At 40.9% G+C, this 20230-nt stretch overlaps 1 protein-coding gene across 1 annotated transcript in view; it reads left to right on the forward strand.

Moving 5' to 3' along the window:
* Nucleotides 1–20030, forward strand: part of LOC140910365 (protocadherin Fat 4) — a 222130-nt gene extending 202100 nt beyond the window's left edge. Inside the window, exons 14-17 of the mRNA XM_073341085.2 lie at nt 1060–1184; nt 2148–2365; nt 11326–11587; nt 16849–20030. Coding sequence (XP_073197186.1) covers nt 1060–1184; nt 2148–2365; nt 11326–11587; nt 16849–18728 — 2485 coding nt within the window. The 3' untranslated portion in view covers nt 18729–20030. The remainder of the gene's footprint in view (nt 1–1059; nt 1185–2147; nt 2366–11325; nt 11588–16848) is intronic.
* The last annotated feature ends 200 nt before the right edge of the window (nt 20031–20230 follow it).

Below are 20230 nucleotides of genomic sequence, written 5' to 3' on the forward strand. Positions count from 1 at the left end.
GCAGTTCCCATTGGCCACGGTTTACCGTTCCAGGCCAATGGGGGCTGTGGGAAGCGTCGGCCAGCACACCACTTCCTGCAGCCCCCATTGGCGTGGAACAGCAAACCGCGGCCAGTCGGAGCTGCGATTGGCCAAACCTGCAGGCACTGCAGGTAAACAAACTGTCCCAGCCAACCAGCGGATTTCCCTGATGGGCCGCGTGCCAAAGATTGCCGATCCCTGCTCTACAATGTATGCATCTGCTTAAAATTTTAGCCATGTAACCTTCTTCACAGACCATAAACTTCAACAGTAATTTTGCACCAGTTCTGAAAACCTCTCAACTAATTTTAACAGTCTCTGTCTTAGGCAAAGATTCAGACTACATTACTCATTTATATCTAAAAATACTACTTTCAATTCAAGTTTATTACATGGTAGTTCCCTTCCCCATTCCTGTTTCAGATTATATGTACAGTAGGAATATTACAGATCTTTTTTGTATTACATTGTTAGACCAAGTATATGTGTAGACAAAGAATGTGACTGAAAGGAGGTTGAGTGAAAGACCAGAGTACAACTTGGAGTCATAAAATGAAAGATGATCATTTTCATTATTTTTATTGTGTAACCCAAATGTAAGACTGCCATAAAGATATTGTACATGTTTGAGTACAGTAGTCTTTGAGAAGACTGTTGTTTTTTAAGACATACACAAACACTGATATGTATGCATATGAATATTATTTGAAAATTATACAAGTTAATATCTAATGTGTAGGCATATAAGACAGAGTTTTTGTTTTTCCTCCTAGTTCCCTCTAAAGTCCTCTCTCTTTTCCTAATACTGTAACAACTTGGCACTGAAAACTGGAAACTGTTTCGATATATCAGATTTCTTCAGTCCAGAGAACTTGCCACTATTACTTTTTACTACTTTACAAGAGACTTTAAACAATTCATCCTTGTGGGTTGGGGAGGAAGGGGTGGTATCACTTAAACATATGTGACTCCATCCAAAGGCTTATTTTGTTTGTTTAAAGTACATACTCCAGTGACTACTCTTTTGATTTGTTTTAGATGCCCTAGATTAGAAGGAGCTTGTGCAATTAGCCCTTGCCAACACGGTGGCACCTGTGTTGATTACTGGTCATGGCAGCAATGTCATTGCAAAGATGGATTGACTGGGAAACACTGTGAAAAATGTATGTAGAAGGCTTAATTATCCTTCTGTTTAATCTACAGTTAATCACACAGTTTAATCAAGTGCAATTGGGTTTTATGTTTAGATGCAATTAACTGTTGTTAAATGATGAAAACATGTCATGCTTGCATTCACTGTTACAATAATTGTGAACAAAAGTGACACATTGACTTTTTGCCCTATCGTCACTTTGAATATGGTAGGGAAAAGAAGTTCAAATAAGAAAACACATATATAAATACAAACAAGACCATATTTTTTCAAAAAGACCATAATTATGTCTACAATTATTAATTTGCAAACAAATGGCTCTACATAATATAGCTAGGATTGCATAATATAGCAAGTTAATTAATTTGTATTCAGATTTAATATATTTTTGTGATTGCTCTGTGAAAACCATTTCATTCTGTTCATGTCAACCTGCTCTGTTTTCTTACATATTCCATTATTGTATTGATTATTTATATGGTGCTGTCGTACTAGCTTACAAGAGTTTTGCTGCATCTCTGGTAGGATTTTGAGGCTTTTGCGGTGTAATTAATATTATATATTATTTTATACCAACCTAAAGTGTGCTAGGTATTTTACAAAACAAATGGAACATTGTTCCTGCCCTGAAGAGCATACAGTTTAGTTTTATCCCAAGGACACTGTCCGGAGCAAAGGGAAACAGGGGTATAACAAGAAAGAATTGTAGCTCACAGAGCCAAAATTCCTTCCTTGTTTTCCTTGATCCCAGGGTGTCTTACTTTATTCCTGCTCTATACTAGCAGTAAGATAACTCACTCACTCTCTCTCTGTCTCATTCACACTCACACAACACTGCTGGCTCAGCTGCAGTGGCCAAAGAGTATACGGTTGAAGCCAAGGCTTCACACACTCCTATTTCTTCCCACCTACTTTACCCCAACAAAAGTATTAGATAAAGCATACTCAACGCTTCCTCCTATATTTGTCCTAGATATTACTGCCGATACTGCCTTATCATTAGAAGGCAAAGGACGCCTTGACTACCACATGAGCCGGAATAAGAAACGAGAGTACATGATGAAATATGGCACTAAAGGTGCCATTTTGGAGCCTCTGAGTGTGAACCATTTGGAAGTGAAATTCAGGACAAGGCATGAGAATGGAATTTTAATTCATATCCAGGAAAGCAGCAATTACACTACTGTGAAGGTAGGATTAAAGCTAATGCTGACTTGATTTGATTGGACTGCCTGCTGTGTAGTGATCTAAATCACCTCTTCTGTTTCCCTTGTCTTTTTCTTTATAAAATATTACAGCTTTGACTACTGCAAGGCGCTATTCCAGTATCTTTCATCTTCTCAACGATTCTTTCATTATTTTCCAAGATATCAGAAGGTCTTAGTGGTTTTGTTTCTAATCAGTTTTGTCTAGACTCCAAGTAATGTCTACTTTAAGGCCAGCGTGAACATATTTGTTGCCATATTTGTTAACACTATTAAGTTGCATTCTAGTGTGCAAACCTTTTTCCTATTGGCATTTTATGTTGTTTCTTCAGACACTCCCCCACCACCCTGTCAGACTACCAAACACAAGCCAACAAGTTTTCATGAATTCATACTAACACAATACACACCAGACAATCTTATTTCATATCCATAAAGTCACTCTTCTTGGGAGTTTATCTTCTTCACCAGAATGGAGATGTTAAAAAGGCAAACGTTACATGATTCTGAGATGTGCCGCTAAATCAGTGCTTTAAGCTCCATGCAGTTTTTTCCAAGTGTTTAGCCCTAAATAAGTTACCTTTCTCAAGAGAAACTGATGGGTTCAGTCCCTGGCTATGACTCAATCCACTTAGTCATAATTCTAAATGAGTACAGCAGTGATGTTGGCAAACCTCTTTATTGGATAGATGCAAGCTCCAAGTTTCCTTGACTACTGGAATTCTTTCAATTTTTTCCCCAACATTTAGAGTAACTCCTACATAAGACCACATTTTCTGTTCCTGAGCCAGCATGGATATTGTCTGCTTGCCTGGTTTCCATTCCTACCAGGAGTTCACAACTTTTCTGACAAAAAGGACTGCATTATCAACTTCCAAAAACCCCATAATCAGTACTTTATTTGCATATAATTGTACAGCATTATTGTATAAAACCAAATTCATTAAAATATATTTATTTTTATTTGCATTTTCCTTGTTAGATGAATAAAAATTGATAGCTTTTTGTTGCCTAACAATGAAAAGCTGCAGGTAGTTACTTTGCCCTCACCCTATATGTACAGAAAGAGAGCAGTAGTCAAGAGCCATATTTTATGCATCCCTAGCTGCAAGTTGTGCCCCTTGATTCATAACATCTGAGGAGATCTTGTTTTCAATTCTGCAAACTTGGCCTAGTGAAGAATAACTTGATGGGAATAAATACAATGCTTAAATTTTGCCTACAGTGGAAATTTGGCAGGCAACCTTCGTAAGCATGATAAAAAAAGACAAAGTAGGCTTTGGTGGTTAAAGTGCTAGCGGCTTGTTTACACTAGGACGCCCATCATTTTTAGCAGTGGTGAAGCTACAGCATGGGTGCAGGCAGCAACAATGCACCCCAGCAGCTTCAGAGATGGGGGTCATCATCTGAAGCTATAGGCGGAAAAGAGCTATGTCCCCTTCAAAGGGGGTTCCCCCCCCCCTCACCAGCCCTTCTCCCTCTTGTGAGAGCTGGCTTCCTTGTAGAGGGGAGAAGGAGGATGTAGCTGAGAGTGAGTAAGGCCAGGAGTTCTGTGGAAGTCCATAGTCTCCTGTGCAACAGAGGGGAGGACATACAAGCCTACGCACCACTACTGACCAGCAGATCTACTCTTCCATCCCTGGGATTAGTGTAGGGCTGTTCTTTGTTTATTTGTTTGGGGTAGGGGGTTGACTGGGGTTTTTTTGGGGGGGGGCAGGGTTTGGGTTTTTGTTTTTGCGGGTCTGTTTTATACATATGGTGCTAGTTGCCTTTTGGAGACTGGAAAGGAATTTTTCCCTCATTAGCAGATTGATCAGGGTGGGGTGGAGGCTTTTTTTTTTCTTCCCACAGCAGCCCAGGGACCTGATGGATAGGACCATAGGTATGATTCAGGTTTTCACAACTTGGCAGGTGCCCAGTGTAGGCACCATCCGATGGTTTATCAGTTCCCTGACAAACTGGAATTGGAAGTTTAGGGGAAGTCATCGCCTAAAGAAGCTGAGGAATAGGGTTGGGGCTCCCAATGTCTAGTACAGTGGGGAGAAAAACCCCTTTCCTAGTCCTTCAATCCTCATATGAAGGGAGGGTGGTGAGTTCCCAGCCAGAGGCTGGGGACCAGCTGTGGAAGGGTGAGAGGGGGGCCTTCTAACAAGTGGAACAGATTAGGGGAGGAATGATGACCTGCCTTATATGATTTATTGCTGGATAGTTCCCAGATGAGTTAATAAAGTTGCATTCTCATTAAACCACATTCCTTGTATCTTGTCTGTCTTCCTGCCTGTCCAGGGCAATTAGAGATTTTCAGAACCCCTTCATGAAAATGCAGTCTGAGGATCGTCTCTATAATATTATCAGGCCTTGCTTTTCTCAGTGTGGAAAAGTCAGAGCTTGAGATCAAATCATAAATCCAGCTCTTCCTTCTGGTAGTATGATGCCCTATGTACCGTGGCCAAAATTATCAATCTTGTCGGCCTGAGTTTAGAGGCCCATTGACTTCACTGAGAGTTGTGAATTCTCAGCACTTCTGAAAGTCACGCCACTTATTTGAGTGCTTAATTTTTGTAATCTGAGTCTGAATATTTTGGCCCACCTTCAAAATTATTTGGTTACTTGATTTGTGTGGCTTGTTAACATATTTGAGCGGTAAGATATTAAGCATATGGAAAAGTGGTAAAAATCTGAATGTTTCAATACTAGAACATGTTATAAATAAGCTACAGTACCTAAATCACACCTGCTTTACTCCATTTTACCCATTACAACTCACTGATTTAAATGGAACTACAACAGGATAAAACTGGAGTAACACAGTGATGAATCAGGACCATCAAGATTGCAAGTATTTTCGTTTAGACAAAAGTTGGAGAATTCGGTGAACTTTCATAATTAGGTTTCTCTTTGTGACTCAGAGGGCTCTTTGATGTAGGAGATGAAGGCATAATAAGATCCAGTGGCTCAAAGCTGAAGCTAGACAAATTCATACTGGAAATAAGTAAAAATGGGAGGGGGAACAGTTTGGGTAATTAATCACTGAAGCAATTTATAAAGGGATATGATGGATTCTCCATCACTTGAAGTCTATACATTAAGATTTGTTGTCTTCCTACAAGATCTGTTCTAGCTCAGTCAGAAATGATGGGATAAATGCAGCAGTTACTAGGTGAAATTGTATAGCCTGTATCATACCAGAGATCAAATGATCATTATGGTCCTTTATCCCAGATGTGCAGGAAGAAAGACAAGATGCGAGAGATGTGGTTTAATTGACTTTGTTAACTCATCTGGGAAGTATCCAGCAATGAATCATACAGTGCAGGTCATTGTTCCTTCCTTAATCATTTCCACCTATTTGAAAGCTGCCATCAGCCCTCCAAATCTGGTCGCATCCCATTGCTGGGACTCAGCCTTGCTCCTCTGTATGAGGATAATGAGGCAAGGAGAGTGGGTTGTGTCCTCATACCAGATGTTAGGATCTGCAACCCCTGTTCTGCAGCTTCTTTAGGGCATTCCTCGCTCTAGTTCCACTTCCAATTCTGGTTCATCTGGGAACTAGACCTATGGAATGAGTACCTGCATCAGACACCTGCCAAAATGAGGATCTAGCAATTCATTTGGCTGCCTCCACTCCACCACCCAACCAGGTTCCCAGATAGTTAACAATTCCTTCCTTAACAGTGGTTAAAAATATGCCTGGTCCCTGACTTCCCACTTTACATACCTTCAGCTGTTGTCAACCTGTGGTGCCACTCCCATATCCTCTGCTGTAGTATTTCTCCCTCCCCCCCCCCCAAGAGGTCCTTGACCTGCCTTAAATCTCTCTTAACCTTCATGATTAAGTCAGCCCACCTATAAAATCCCAAATTGTTTTCTCTTTATGCACAGAATTCATGTCTAGTGGCTGCTTGTGACTGCCAAAGAGTATAAGAGGTGAAATGCCATGCCAAAACAAAACCCCATTCCTTGTTCCTGAAAATTGGCTTAAAAAGTAAAACTAGCCATTCACACCATTGAACTCTGATTCTCAACCAGGGGCTGCATGTACATCTTGTGTGCAGTTGAATGCCAACAACCAACTGCCTGTACCTGTCCGTCCCCTATTCCCTGTTAGGTAGGGTGACCAGACGCCCTGTTTTTAAAGCACAGTCCCGTATTTAAGCCCTCCTGCAGGTGTCTTGACTTTTTCTTAAAAATGGGCAAATTGTCCCATATTTTCTGTCTCCCCACATCAGTACTGACAGGTCCTGTTGCTGGCTGGATCCCTGCTTGCCAGCTGCTCGCCGACTAGTGGTGAGAGGAGGGACCAGCGGCTGACGATGGGGGTGGGTGTGCGAGGCTGGTGGTGGGGCAAAGCTGAAGCACATGGGACCGGCTGATCCTCCTGCTGGTCTGTCAGCACAGCCCCCCTCTACGTGCTGGATCTTGGGCCAGCAGGGCCCTGCCCTCCATCCCATTTCAAGCTGGCACTGGCTGCGAGCTGCGGTGGCTGGTGAGTGCAGGCAGGTGCCAGGCGGCAGCTGGTTATGTGTCGCCTCTGCTGCCCATGCATTGGCCATTTATGTGCTCTCCCACTCGCTGTCCTCTCTCTACTTTGCCCCTTTGCCCCTCCCCGAGCCCCGCTGCTCCTCCATATCCCGCCTGGTGGGACGCGTCCCACTCCCAGCGCTGTACAGAGAACCAGCCCCTGGTCAGAGTGCTCAGTTCACCAACAGCCTGGCCGGCAGGCTCCTTTCTTCCCCCACTGCCTCTGGCTGGGCCAGTGCCTTGGGAAAGCTCAAGACCCTCCAGCCCGGTGCACTGGCCAGGAGGAGCGGAGCCCTTGAGTGCCAGAGCCCCGTACAGTGTTGGCACGGGGAAGCCTCTCTGGCCCTCAGCTAAGCTCTGGAGTGGTGGGAGGAAGTGATTTCCAGCCTGTTTGTGCCCTGACCGTGCAGGCTCCACAGAAGCACCCTCTTCACCTCCCCCACACACACACTGCCCTGGGTCCTGCCCCCTGGGAGCACGGGGCTGCTCCATCCCCTAGACTCCCTTCTCTGCTAAGCCACCTCTTTGGCCAGGTTCGCTGAAGCCCCTGCAGTGAGGGTTCCTGGGTTGTGGTGCACAATTCATCCTTAGGGCTTACCCCATTCCTGCCCATGCTGTAGCCAGGGGTCAGAAGGCGGCTGGGTTATGTCCATGGCCAGCAGCAGCCCGGAAGTGTTAATGGCCTTTCAACACTGTGCGGGCAGGAAGGGACAAGCTGTTTCCAGCCACAGGGGAGCGAGGATTAGGAGAGAAGAGATGAACTCTGCAAAGTCACGGGCCAGGTCATCCTCCCTACCCTCCACTGTAACTGGAAGCAGCTCCTGTCCCTTCACTCACCCACACAGTGCCTAAAGGCTACTGCTGTCCACATTCTCGCAGAAAAATGGGGAGGGGGGCATGTGTTGCCTCGGGAACATGCGGCGCCAGGTACCATGAGAGGCAAGTCTGTCCCGGGAGCCCAGCCAGGCATGGAGGACAGATATTGCCGGGCAGGGAGGGTTGGGTTGACGGTTTTCTCCCCCCATTCCCCCGTGTGAGAGAGATCTATGGAAGTGTGGATGTGTCACCTCTCGTGTGTGTTTGTGTGTGTGTGTGGCCCCTCCCCATGTGAACCCTAAAGTCTTAAAGATAAGGTAAATAAAAAGAATCCAACTACACAGTATTTCTTTTTAAGAGGGACTCAGTCAACTTGATGTTAATTTGGACGTTTGTACTGCATAGTTCTGATTGATTGCTGTTGGACTTGCTTGAATATGAATAATTTTACCAGGTGCCTCGTATTCAGCATAAGGAAATATGGTCACCCTACTGTTGGGTCGCAGATGTCACTGCTCCAATCTTGAATGAGCGTGAGCCAAATGCACTAGTAGGAATCCCATCATTGTAGGCCCCATTCTCAAGACTGCTACAAGCTGGAATTTTGTGAAGTGTCTCCTCTCACACTGAAGAAAGAGATGCCTATCCCCAGGCAACTACTGTGTAAGCCCTTAATACCATGACTGGGCTAATCCCTGCCTCACCATTCTCTTGCAGCTCTCTGGACGCACCTTGCTCTCCCTGATCTGTTTTTGACATCCTCACAGTCCAGATGACCTATTGCTCCCCTCACTTTATGTCCCTAAACTCCAAAGCCCTACCAAAAGTATCCCTTAATGACCCAGGCATCATTCACTGACTCTAAATGCTCCAAAAATACCATCAGGAATGCAGCATTTAACAAGGACACTGGCTGGCCGCACTGGCATATCTGATGAAGAACTCAAACTCAAAGAATCTCTATACTGGTGGGTCATTGGGGATCCTCCCTAAGGCCTTTGGATTGAAGCCAGACCACTAACAACGTCCTAACCAAAAACCCACTGCAGGATCTGGGTAACCTTTTGTCCTGCAGGAAAATACCATGTCTGATAAGCGAGCGGCAATGGTTGATTATGCCAGCCCACCATGCAATAGTGACAGTACCTGATCTTCAAGAATGGGCCAAATCATAGGCACACTTTCCCTCCTCTGAAATTGATTCAATCCCCTGAAACCCCAACATATGTCTTAGGTGCTACAGATCTCTGCATTAAACCAAGAGCAGTCATGAGCCATGGTTCCAAAGGGCCAGCTGCATCTCGTCAGGTTCCTTGTTTGCCAAGTCTCAATTTCTGTCCACCTGTAATCAAGACAAAGTCTTGGCTATGCTGTTTTCAATCGTGGGCACATGTTTGCAGTAAAACAAATATTATAAGTTAAACGCTTCAGGGCAGATATCTCACTGGCCTCATCACTCTGAGTGAATTGGAGGGCATATACCATCACCAGGTTGTCATGCCAGAACTGCACTCTTTTGTTCACGAATCTTTCCCACAAATCATCACTGCAACTAAAAAAGGAAAGAATCATAGAGCAAAATACATAGATGTAAAAGAATAAAAAGCTGTTTGTTCAGTAAAGGGAACTCTTAGGCTATTAACAGTGCATCTAGATGATCATCTTTTGGATTCTGTTTGTTTTTGCTTAGCGGTTCATGCTTTTCTTTATAGCTCATTTGCCAGTCTCATTACCATTTAAATAAAACCCAGAAATGGGATCGTTCAGAGTGTTATCAGCACAAACCATTTGTTTTGAGTTTAGAAATATGGTGTGGTTCAAGGAACTAGGAGCCACATTCCTTTTTCCAGATTGAAGAAGTCACAATCCAGCCTTGTCACTGGAAATTTTATATTTTCTATATGCCAGTATTATGTTATTTATGTGTCTGTTACCATTGGCCACATGGAATTTTAAAGAAAAATAAACAGTCCTTAAGGGTAATAAATCACTAGGGAATGTATTGGTTGTTGGCAGGTAGAAGAATTATGTAATGTGGCATTAAAAATTACAGTTCTGGGGTTTAGTATTTCAGTGGGCATTGAAAATGTTGGGTCATATGATTTTTTTTCTTTTTGCATAATCGACAAATAAAAGGCAAACTCTTCGGTCTCCATTCCACTTCATCTTTAAAAGACCAAATAACAAAAGTTAAGAACTAATTGAAATATAGCAGAGTGCAAAACTTCACATCATGTAAAAAACACATATTCATTCTAATGAAGTTTTTTAAGAATACTTTTGAATCTAGCAAATGGTGTTGGTTTCGTTATTACAGTCTATGTGGCTGACATTCCAAATGTGGGATTCTTTTTATATTGAGGGGTAGTTCAGACATATGCCACCTGGGTTTGCAAAGACAAAAGCACCCTTTCTATTTTTGCAGAGCTTTATTAAAGACATTCTAAATCAAACATTTTCTGATACTCTGATTTGCTGTGAAGTTTTCTAAAAAGGTATCCATTAACTATCAGACTTATCTATCAGACTTATCAGGTATATCTAGAAAATGAACTTGACCCAAGTGGCAAAATATGCTGGATACGTTCTAGTCCTTTGAGCAGTCATTCATTTCAAACTGCTGCCAAGACATGTGCATGTTCTGACAGCTGTGATGAGGATCTAATCTGTAAGACCCAAACTCTTCAGCCTGCATCATGCATTATTTCTTTCATGAAGATAGAACACTCGTGTGCTTAACAGTTTCTAGAAACTAGAGCAGTAGCATCATGCTACCCAGTGCTTCACCTCACACTTCTGATTGGGTAACTTTATTCTTCATGGAAATAACTGTATTATGTTTACGGAACTTCACAAATGCTATCAGTGTCTATACTTCTTCGAGTGCTTGCTTCGAGTGAGACAAGGAAAATTGAACCATCTTGTTATGCATGTGTCTAAACTGAGTAATCAGATGATTTTGTTGCTTTTTCCTCATCCCTTCTGCTCCTAGCTGACTGTTACTCTTACTTGCTGTCAAAATGAAAACTAGATGCATGCTCTTTGGGGCAAGGGAAGTGTCTGTCTGTTCTGAAAACAGACACTTATAATAAAAAGAAGCACTTGGAAATGCTTGCGCAAAAACATGTTTTGTTCAATGGACCTTAGAGCATTTGATCCGTGAACTTCTAAGGGAATATCAGTCAGACACCAATCAGTTTGGCAAAGACAAACATTTTTTCAAGGAAAAATTGTTCACCATTTTGAATTTTTCAACAAGAACATATAAGATACTATTGACTATATCCAATTATCTTACTTTGTACCAGAAATGATGACTTTATGTAGTGCCCATATCATGTATATTCTCTGTATATTAATGCAAAATAATTTGGTTTTAAAAGAAAAAAAATGTGGAATCTCACTGAAGGCAAATTCAGGTGGCTTCATACATTAGGGGCATTTATTTGTGTGACTAAAATGGTCATTGCTTTTTCCCCCTTCCTTTATAACAGTTAAATGATTTGGGTTATAATGATCAAACGGTACCCTGAGCCATTGTGTTTTATTTGTGGTGCATTGTTGTAATTTTAATAATATACCATTTGCCTTTTCCCAATGTCTTTATAGATAAAGAGTGGCAAAGTGCATTACACATCTGATGCTGGAGTTGCTGGGAAAGTGGAGAGGAATATTCCTGAAGTTTACACTGCAGATGGTCAATGGCATTCCCTCCTTATTGAAAAGAACGGATCTGCCACTGTTCTATCCATTGACAAGATCTACAGCAGAGAGATTCTCCTTGTCACACAAGACTTTGGAGGACTTAACGTTCTTACAGTTTCTCTGGGAGGAATCCCACCAAGTCACGCTCCCAGAAGCACCGAGACAGGTAAAAAAGAGAATGCACATACACATATGTATATATCTTTTAAAAACATCATCCTGACAGGAGTGAATTATGTAGATATGAAACACTGGTCGATTTACACCTGTGACCTCAAGTAGGGGGTCCCGTTTACTAAATGTTTTAAAAAAATATTGTAGGGATTATTACTAGGCCAAATCCTACAGACCCTGAGTCAGGAAAACTTCCATTTCAAATCAATGACAGTTTTTCTTGAGTAGGACTGCAAGATTTGTCCTTTTATTATGTATTTTAATTTGTTTTTGTTTTCAAAGGAATGTGTTTAGTTTTTGAAGGATCAAAAATGCATAATACTGTATGACAGCCTATGTCATTGCCATATTTCTCTTTGTGTCTCTTTAATCTGAGACAGTGAATAAATCTTATTATTTTCCTTATATCAGTTGAAATATTCTTACTTTAGTCCAAATCTTGCAAATCCAGGCAAATGTTTTACCCAGGTAAATGAGAATTTTGCCTCAGTTGGGGTTTAGTAAGAACTGCACTATTTGGCCTGTCATTAATGTGATTACAATGATTTCTGCAATTCCAACTTCCTTCTGCTTTATGCTGCTGTCAGAAGTAAATCCTCCTCTTTCTTCATCTGAGAAACAGAAACTAAGTGCAATAAGAAACACCCACTGAACAATGTAAAACTGTTGAGAATAAATCAGTTCCCTTAGAGAGTTAAAGCATCAATATAAGACTCTGATAACAGAACTAGTCAACTTTTTAGCTGATATTCTGCTTGTGATAAGAAAAGATAGACATGACTTTTAACTGCAGACTGTGAGGTATGCTTGGCAGAGCAGACATATGTTTAAAAATCAGTCTTCATATTGAAAACCTGACTAACTCAAAAGATTGTCACCAGATAAAGTAATTTGACTGTTGAAAGTTAACACTTCACATTTTTGACAATATCCAATGTAAACAATGACTTCCACTCATGGTGAGTTGATGCAAGATGTGATGTGAAATTGCATGCAGGCCATATCTGACCCCATCCTTTTTTACATACGTGTTTTATGACCAAACCACAGTCTATGCATTAAAAAATAGAGAAATTTGGAGCAAAGCAGGAATAAAGAAAAATGAGGACAGTAACTCCTAACACATTGACTGATGGAGAAATAAACAAATTCTGACAGTCTGGCTTGCATTAGGAATGCACACTCCAAAATCTTTTTCATGTTTTTTAAATATTGGATTACATTGTGTAGGATTTACCAAAGTTTTACAAAGAGGAGATATAAAACTCTGTGTGAACTCAGATGTTTGAAAATTTCTGAAGTACTAGGAGAGGCAGACAAAAACATACATGGGGGGCAGTCCAATATTGTAAATCTAATATTGTAAATCCAATAATGCACTGAAACCCAAGTAGACCTGACACAATCACAATTGCTACAGATCATATGTCTGGCAGAAAGAGACCACCAGGAATGAAACAAGCAAATCCTCCATTTTACTTGGTTCCCAACCTGAACCTAAATCCTCAATTTCCCCTTTATTCAGAAATATAAAAATAGGCAAAAATGAATATTAGAGCAATGATGAAAGAAAACACAGCTCTTTCACAAAAGAAACCTATCACTGCCATGGCATAGGAAGAGCATGTGTGTAAAACTTGGCAGTATCCTTAATACAATATGACTCGCATCTCTGATCATAACATATTTGACACTGAAAACAGCTACTCTCTCATTTCTGACATCAGAGTGTGCACAGTCTTTAAAATAGTGTCCTTTCAAATCTAAAGTCAGTCCTGCCATCCAGTGTGCCTTGACTAAATCTGCTATTTCATAGCAGAGTCAATATTCATACCATTTATCTCTATGCTAGGCATCTTTAAAGAGTCCTCCACAATTTATAGCGATGTTAGTATAAATATCTGCAATCTGTCACCTCCAACGATAATATTTACACTTGTTGAATCTTTCTCAGACATCAGTAATGAATGAAATGTTTACTCCTCTTTTATTGTTTGTAATTTAAAACTGCTATATTTCATCGTTCGATTGGCACTCATATTTTTTTACTTCTTTCTCAAGCATTTTTATTATATTCTGTAAGATGCAATTTATTTTGAATAGCTTCCTGCAAACAAGCCATCACAACAATGCGTTCTAGAGACAATCAATCCTAAGGAGAAAAGGAAGGTTTTAAAGTGAGATATTAAGTTTTGCTGTGACTCAGGCTATGGCTACACTACAGCCGTGTCACTAAGGTGACCAGATATCCTGATTTTATAGGGACAGTCCCAGTTTTTGGCTCTTTTTCTTATATAGGCTCCTTTACCCCCCACTCCCTGTCCTGATTTCTCACATTTGCTGTCTGGTCACCCTACGTGTCGTTAAAAACCACGCAGTGTAGCTGCTGTTTTTCGGCAGGAGAGAGCAGCAGAGGCTTTGTCTCTCCTGCTGAGAAAGTGCTGTTCACACCGGTGCTTTTCGCCAGTAAAACATTAGTCATTTGGGGGAGTATTTCTTTAACACCCCTGAACGACAAAAGTTTTGCCGATGAAGTGCCAGTGTAGACAAACCCTCAGTGACTTAGAGTTGAGGAGAGAGTTCCAGATAGAAACTAGTGAAAGAATTATCCTCCAATCACCCTCTAACTTCTGAAAGCTTCAGGGAGGAGACCGAGAGACAGCCAATATTGGAGTTGTAGAATAGGTATATAGCCGGATATTCAGAGCCAAATTTTCAGACTTCTGCACGCACATAATCTGTGTGTATTACAACAACTGTGTGTGCATTCACAGTAATTAGATGTGTAAATTATGGATTGGTTTGTCTCAAATAGCCATACCAGGGAGTAAAGGTCAATACAAAGCTTCACTGCCTCAAGGATCTGCTGCAAAGGACTGTGTCTCAGGGAAGCACAATCCCTCCCTGAACTCCTGTGTGCACAGAGGAAGAGTACCACTTGCATCCCACTACTCTGCTCTTGGGAGGATTTGCTCCCTTGAAGACACAACAACCAGGGATAATATAGCCCTACCTGCTTTCACAATTCTGAAAACCTGGGTCATAGTTAAGAGATGGTGTTAGACCCAAACCTGTTAGATTCAGAGGCATGAAGCCATGAACATCCTGCTTCCTAAAGCAATAGAGGTGAGGACTCTGGCTATAGCACAGTGGAATATTTATAGTCTAAAGAGTGGGACATTAAAAAGACTACAGAAAAAATTAATTGCATTAGACAAGCCATGAATTTGTTAAGCCATGAATCAGGACTTCAGCAAAGCCAGGGTCAAGGTAAGGGTGATAGGCAGATTTAGAGATAAGGGAAAAGTCAGAGGGAAAAGAAGGTTTGAGATCTTGGATGACATGAAGATGTGTGGCTTTAGGAATAACCTCTGTCATAAATTAAGGCTGTAGAGTGAACACATGTTGAAATTCCTTTTGGGGACTTTAAATACTGATTGTCTGAACTATGCTCATGCATATTTTTTACCAGGGAGTGAATTTATAAATTTGATTTCAGTCTAGTGTTTTGGCATATATGCATTCCTGGCAAGATTATGGATGGTTTCCATATAAAGTCATTGGACATAGGAGTCCCAATTGCATAACCATCTCTTTAATTAAAGGGATCTGTAATCTGATAATGGATTTGGTGAACTTAGAAGTTATATGGGAAGAAAATGTATGATTCTCCTAAATTCAGTCACTCATTGATTACTCAGTATTTTAGCATAATAATTCTGTTTCCATGAAAAGCAAAATTAGAATAAAGATCTGAAAATGTAACCCTTAAACAGCATCTCGAAGGGTCACAGCACAGTTTAGAGACTCAGGTGACAGTCACAAAAATATTCATTTCTATTTCGAAGCTCACATCTAATCTTGTCACCAGATGACAGAAATGTGTATGTTTGCAAATGCCTTTTTTAATCTGAAGCTTTTTTTTCTCTTGGTGTGAGCTTTATTTCCAAGCTAAAAAGCTTGCAGCAGATGATTTCCAAGCCAAAAATGGGTCTTGTGCTATACAATGTATGTTTATTTTACATTTAAAAACTGAATTCAGATATTCAAACTTGGGTGCCTACACCTCCATATTTAGGCACCTACATAAAAGTGGCCTGATTTTTCCGACATACTGGAGGCACTGGGGGCTGTGGGATGATCAGTGTTTTTCTGTGCTTCTGAAAAAAAAAAGGCCATGTATTTCAGTACGAGATGCCTACAGTTGGGATGCAGGTTTGAAAATTTTGACCTAAGCATGTTTTTGTTAACCTGGGGTTTTGAACTTGTATTAATAAAACCTCAAGCTCTCTCAAACGCCTTATTTAGCAGACTTTAAAAAAAGCCTTTTGCAAGATGTTTTGAAATCATTTATAAAGTGACTATTCAAAGAGAATAATGTTCAGATAAATTATTTAACTGCTTGCTTGTCATTATCTTCCATCACTCTGTATACAGTATGGGAAAAATATTTATTTTTAAAAAATACCATTAACAGTGTCTAGTAAATGTTGTGCTAGAAGTTCTTTAGAATGATCCTTCTTTATTTAACCTTCCTGTTGCTCCTTAACACTTTTCTCAAAGCAGGTTTCCATGCTTGCTCCATTTGCAGTGATAGTGAGATTTTATCAAAAAGTTTATGAGCAAATGACTCATTAAATACCCCCAGGCAAATAACTACCAAAAGAAAGTAAGTTCTTAAAATTTGAGGCTAAACCTGAGAAGGCAGTGGACCCAATTCTTATGTCAATTACACTGATGCAAAGCTGCATTAACTCCAGTGAATTCAGTGGATTACTCCAGATTGATATTAGTGTAACTAAGATAATTATCTGTTCACCTAAATGAAACACAACATATTTTTAAAGCTAAAATTATTGGGACACATTATGCCCTCAGTCACACCCCTGCAATGATACTGAAATCAGTAAGGTTTCTTGAGTGTAATTAAGAGCATAACTTGGCCTACTAATTTACACTTGCAGGAGACACTGCATACTGATTAAATTGACTTCGGTAAATAAAGGTTATTGTATTCTTGGGTTATCCAAAATGCTGCTTTTAATGTTGGTCCTTTACAAAACTACAGGAACAGTTGCATTATAAGGGTTGAGTATGCACTGTATGGAACTTTTCTACCAATCATAGAAATCACCTTGCATATTGTGACTATTCTGTGAGATTCCTTTTTGACACTGAACATTGGAATTTTGTTTTGATTGTGTGGACACTGTCTCTTGAGGTGCCAAAGTGACTGTTGTTCTTTCTCCCTAGGTTTTGATGGCTGTTTTGCCTATGTGAAGTATCGTGGAGAAAGCCTTCCTTTCAGTGGAAAGCACAGCATTGCTACCATATCCAAAACGGACCCCTTTGTGAAGATTGGCTGCCGAGGTCCCAACATTTGTGCCAGCAATCCATGCTGGGGTGAATTAATGTGCATTAACCAGTGGTATGCATATAAATGTGTCCCTCCAGGAGCCTGTGCCTCCAACCCTTGCCAGAATGGTGGCAGCTGTGAACCTGGTGTGCATTCTGGATTTACCTGCAGCTGTCCTGAATCATACACAGGAAGAACATGTGAGACTGTAGTGGCTTGTCTTGGTATCCTGTGTGCCCAGGGGCATGTGTGCAAGGGTGGAATCAATGGAGGACACATATGCGTCCCTCACCCTCACCCTCACCCGGCTGAGCTCTCTCTGCCACTCTGGGCTGTTCCTGCTATTGTTGGCAGTTGTGCTACAGTTCTTGCCCTGCTTGTCCTTAGCCTGATCCTCTGTAATCAGTGTAGGGGAAAGAAGACAAAAGTGCCAAAGGAGGAGAGGAAAACAAAGGAAAAGAAGAAAAAAGGGAGTGAGAATGTTGCATTTGATGATCCTGACAACATTCCACCCTATGGCGATGACATGACTGTCAGGAAGCAGCCTGAAGGGAACCCTAAACCTGATATAATTGAAAGAGAAAACCCTTACCTCATCTATGATGAGACAGACATACCCCATAATACAGAGACTATACCCAGTGCCCCTCTGGCTTCCCCTGAACCTGAGATAGAGCACTATGACATTGAAAATGCAAGCAGCATTGCTCCTTCAGACGCAGACATCATTCAGCACTACAAGCAGTTCCGGAGTCACACGCCCAAATTCTCTATCCAGAGGCATAGCCCACTAGGCTTTGCAAGGCAGTCCCCAATGCCACTGGGAGCAAGCAGCTTGACTTATCAACCTTCATACAGTCAGGGACTAAGGACAACTTCCTTAAGCCACTCTGCATGCCCTACTCCCAACCCTTTGTCTCGTCACAGCCCTGCTCCATTTTCCAAGTCATCAGCTTTCTACAGAAACAGTCCAGCAAGGGAACTTCATCTGTCAATAAGAGAAGGGAGTCCTTTGGAGATGCACAATGATGTCTGCCAGCCTGGAATTTTTAACTATGCCACTAGACTAGGGAGAAGAAGTAAGAGTCCCCAGACCATGGCAACTCATGGTTCCAGACCAGGAAGTCGCCTAAAGCAACCAATAGGACAGATTCCTCTGGAGACTGCTCCTCCTGTAGGACTCTCTATTGAAGAGGTGGAAAGACTTAACACTCCTCGCCCTAGAAATCCAAGCATCTGTAGTGCTGATCACGGAAGGTCTTCTTCAGAGGAGGACTGCAGAAGGCCACTGTCAAGAACAAGGAATCCAGCTGATGGTATTCCAGCTCCAGAATCATCATCTGATAGTGACTCCCATGAGTCTTTCACTTGCTCAGAAATGGAGTATGATAGAGACAAGCCTATGGTGTACACATCCAGAATACCCAAATTATCTCAAGTCAATGAGTCAGATGCAGATGATGAAGACAATTATGGTGCTAGGCTGAAGCCTAGGAGGTACCCTGGCCGGAGAGCTGAGGGTGGGCCTGTAGGTGCACAAGCAACAACATCTAATATTGCTGAGAACACATTGCCCATAAAGCTTGGACAGCAAACTGGAAATTTCAACTGGGACAACCTTTTGAACTGGGGTCCAGGTTTTGGACATTATGTGGATGTTTTTAAAGATTTGGCATCACTCCCAGAAAAAGCAGCAGCAGCAAACACAAATGAAGAAAGCAAAGGTGGTACAACAAAGCCCGTTTCCAAAGATGGGGAAGCAGAACAATATGTATAGACTTCATATTCTAGCATTGTCAAAATGCAAAATCATGGAATGGTGAAACCATTGTATGGTTGTAGATAAGTGAAAGTCAGCATTTTAAGCCCAGGCCAGTGTGGTTGGAGGAGACTTTTAAAAATAATAACCATTATGCTGCTGAAACAGACTTAAAACATTTTTAATTTAATTATGCTTGGGTGAATTTATTTCTCATGCATGCATTGTATTTTAAAAACGAGACATTCAGCATGCAGCATTTGAAAAGGGTTTCCTATTTACCATTGTTTGGTTTGTGATTTTTAAATTAATAATGTTTTGATCTGAAAATAAGCTCAGATGTTTTTATTGTGGGGAGTGTGTGTATTGTCTACAACTTAATAACTTGTTTTGCAATGCAAGAGTATTGAGGATTTCATTTCCCTTGAGAGACACATGGAAGAAGGAGGGTGAATGAAGGAATTACACTATTAGAGTCTCTCAGAAAATGTACTTACCATATCCTGCAATTCCTCTATGTGTAAACTTTAAGGAAGAAATAAGCTTGAGTAATTGCTAGCAACAGTGCTGTAAGTTTTATCCATACAAGAGGTGCTAGAAGCGGCTCAACCTGTCCAGCACTTTAGGATTTTTTTCATTGACAAAGTTGTGTGAGAGCTTCTGAATCACTATGAAATATTTTGGAGTCTTATGCCCCACCCCTGCACTCCCCCAGTGCTTCCCCCGGCATGAAATTATTGGAAGTTGTCAGATCAAACAGATAGTAGAGCCTACAGAGGCAGCATGTTCTAATGGATTGCAACCAGACTAGATACTAGGAGCTCCTGAGTTCTAATTTCAGCTCAGCCATGGGTCAAATCATTCAATCTCTCAAGTTTCAATTGCCCCATCTGTACAATGGGAGCATGACGATAATAATACTTACTTGCCAGCCTCACAGGGGTGTTGTGAGGATTCATCAGCTAACATCTGTAAAGTGCTTAGATGTCATAAAGCACTCTGATCAGTGTTATAATTATTATTAAAGCACTGCCTAGGCCATGTGACCATTTTCTGCATTACACAAGTTTCTGAGACAGAAACTTTTGAAGAATTATTTATTGTATAAAAAATTATTGCACTCTAGCATTTTGGAGCTGATATGAGAGAAAACTCCTCGCAGATTGACTTACAATAGCTTATTGTTTGTTCCGAATCCCCTAAAATGTGTAGGCTAAATAGAAATTCACAAAACTCTTCATGTGTTCCTGCGGACCTGAAGATCCTATTGTACTGTGTAAAGACTTTTTTTTTACCTAAACTGTGTTTTTGATATCAATATTTTCCTATGCTGAATAGTTTTCTTACTTTCAGGGAAAGTAAGAAAAATACTTTTTTTTTTACATTTGTTACTTATGTAACATCCATATTTTTCACCTTTTGATAAATTTGTAACATACTGTATGCTTTCTACTTGTAAATGCCAATAATAGAATTAAAATATTTATTTAAAAAGTGTAGTGCATATCATTCAAAATACT

Source organism: Lepidochelys kempii, chromosome 4 (assembly GCF_965140285.1).
Source record: "Lepidochelys kempii isolate rLepKem1 chromosome 4, rLepKem1.hap1, whole genome shotgun sequence".
Classification (NCBI taxonomy): Eukaryota; Metazoa; Chordata; order Testudines; family Cheloniidae; genus Lepidochelys; species Lepidochelys kempii.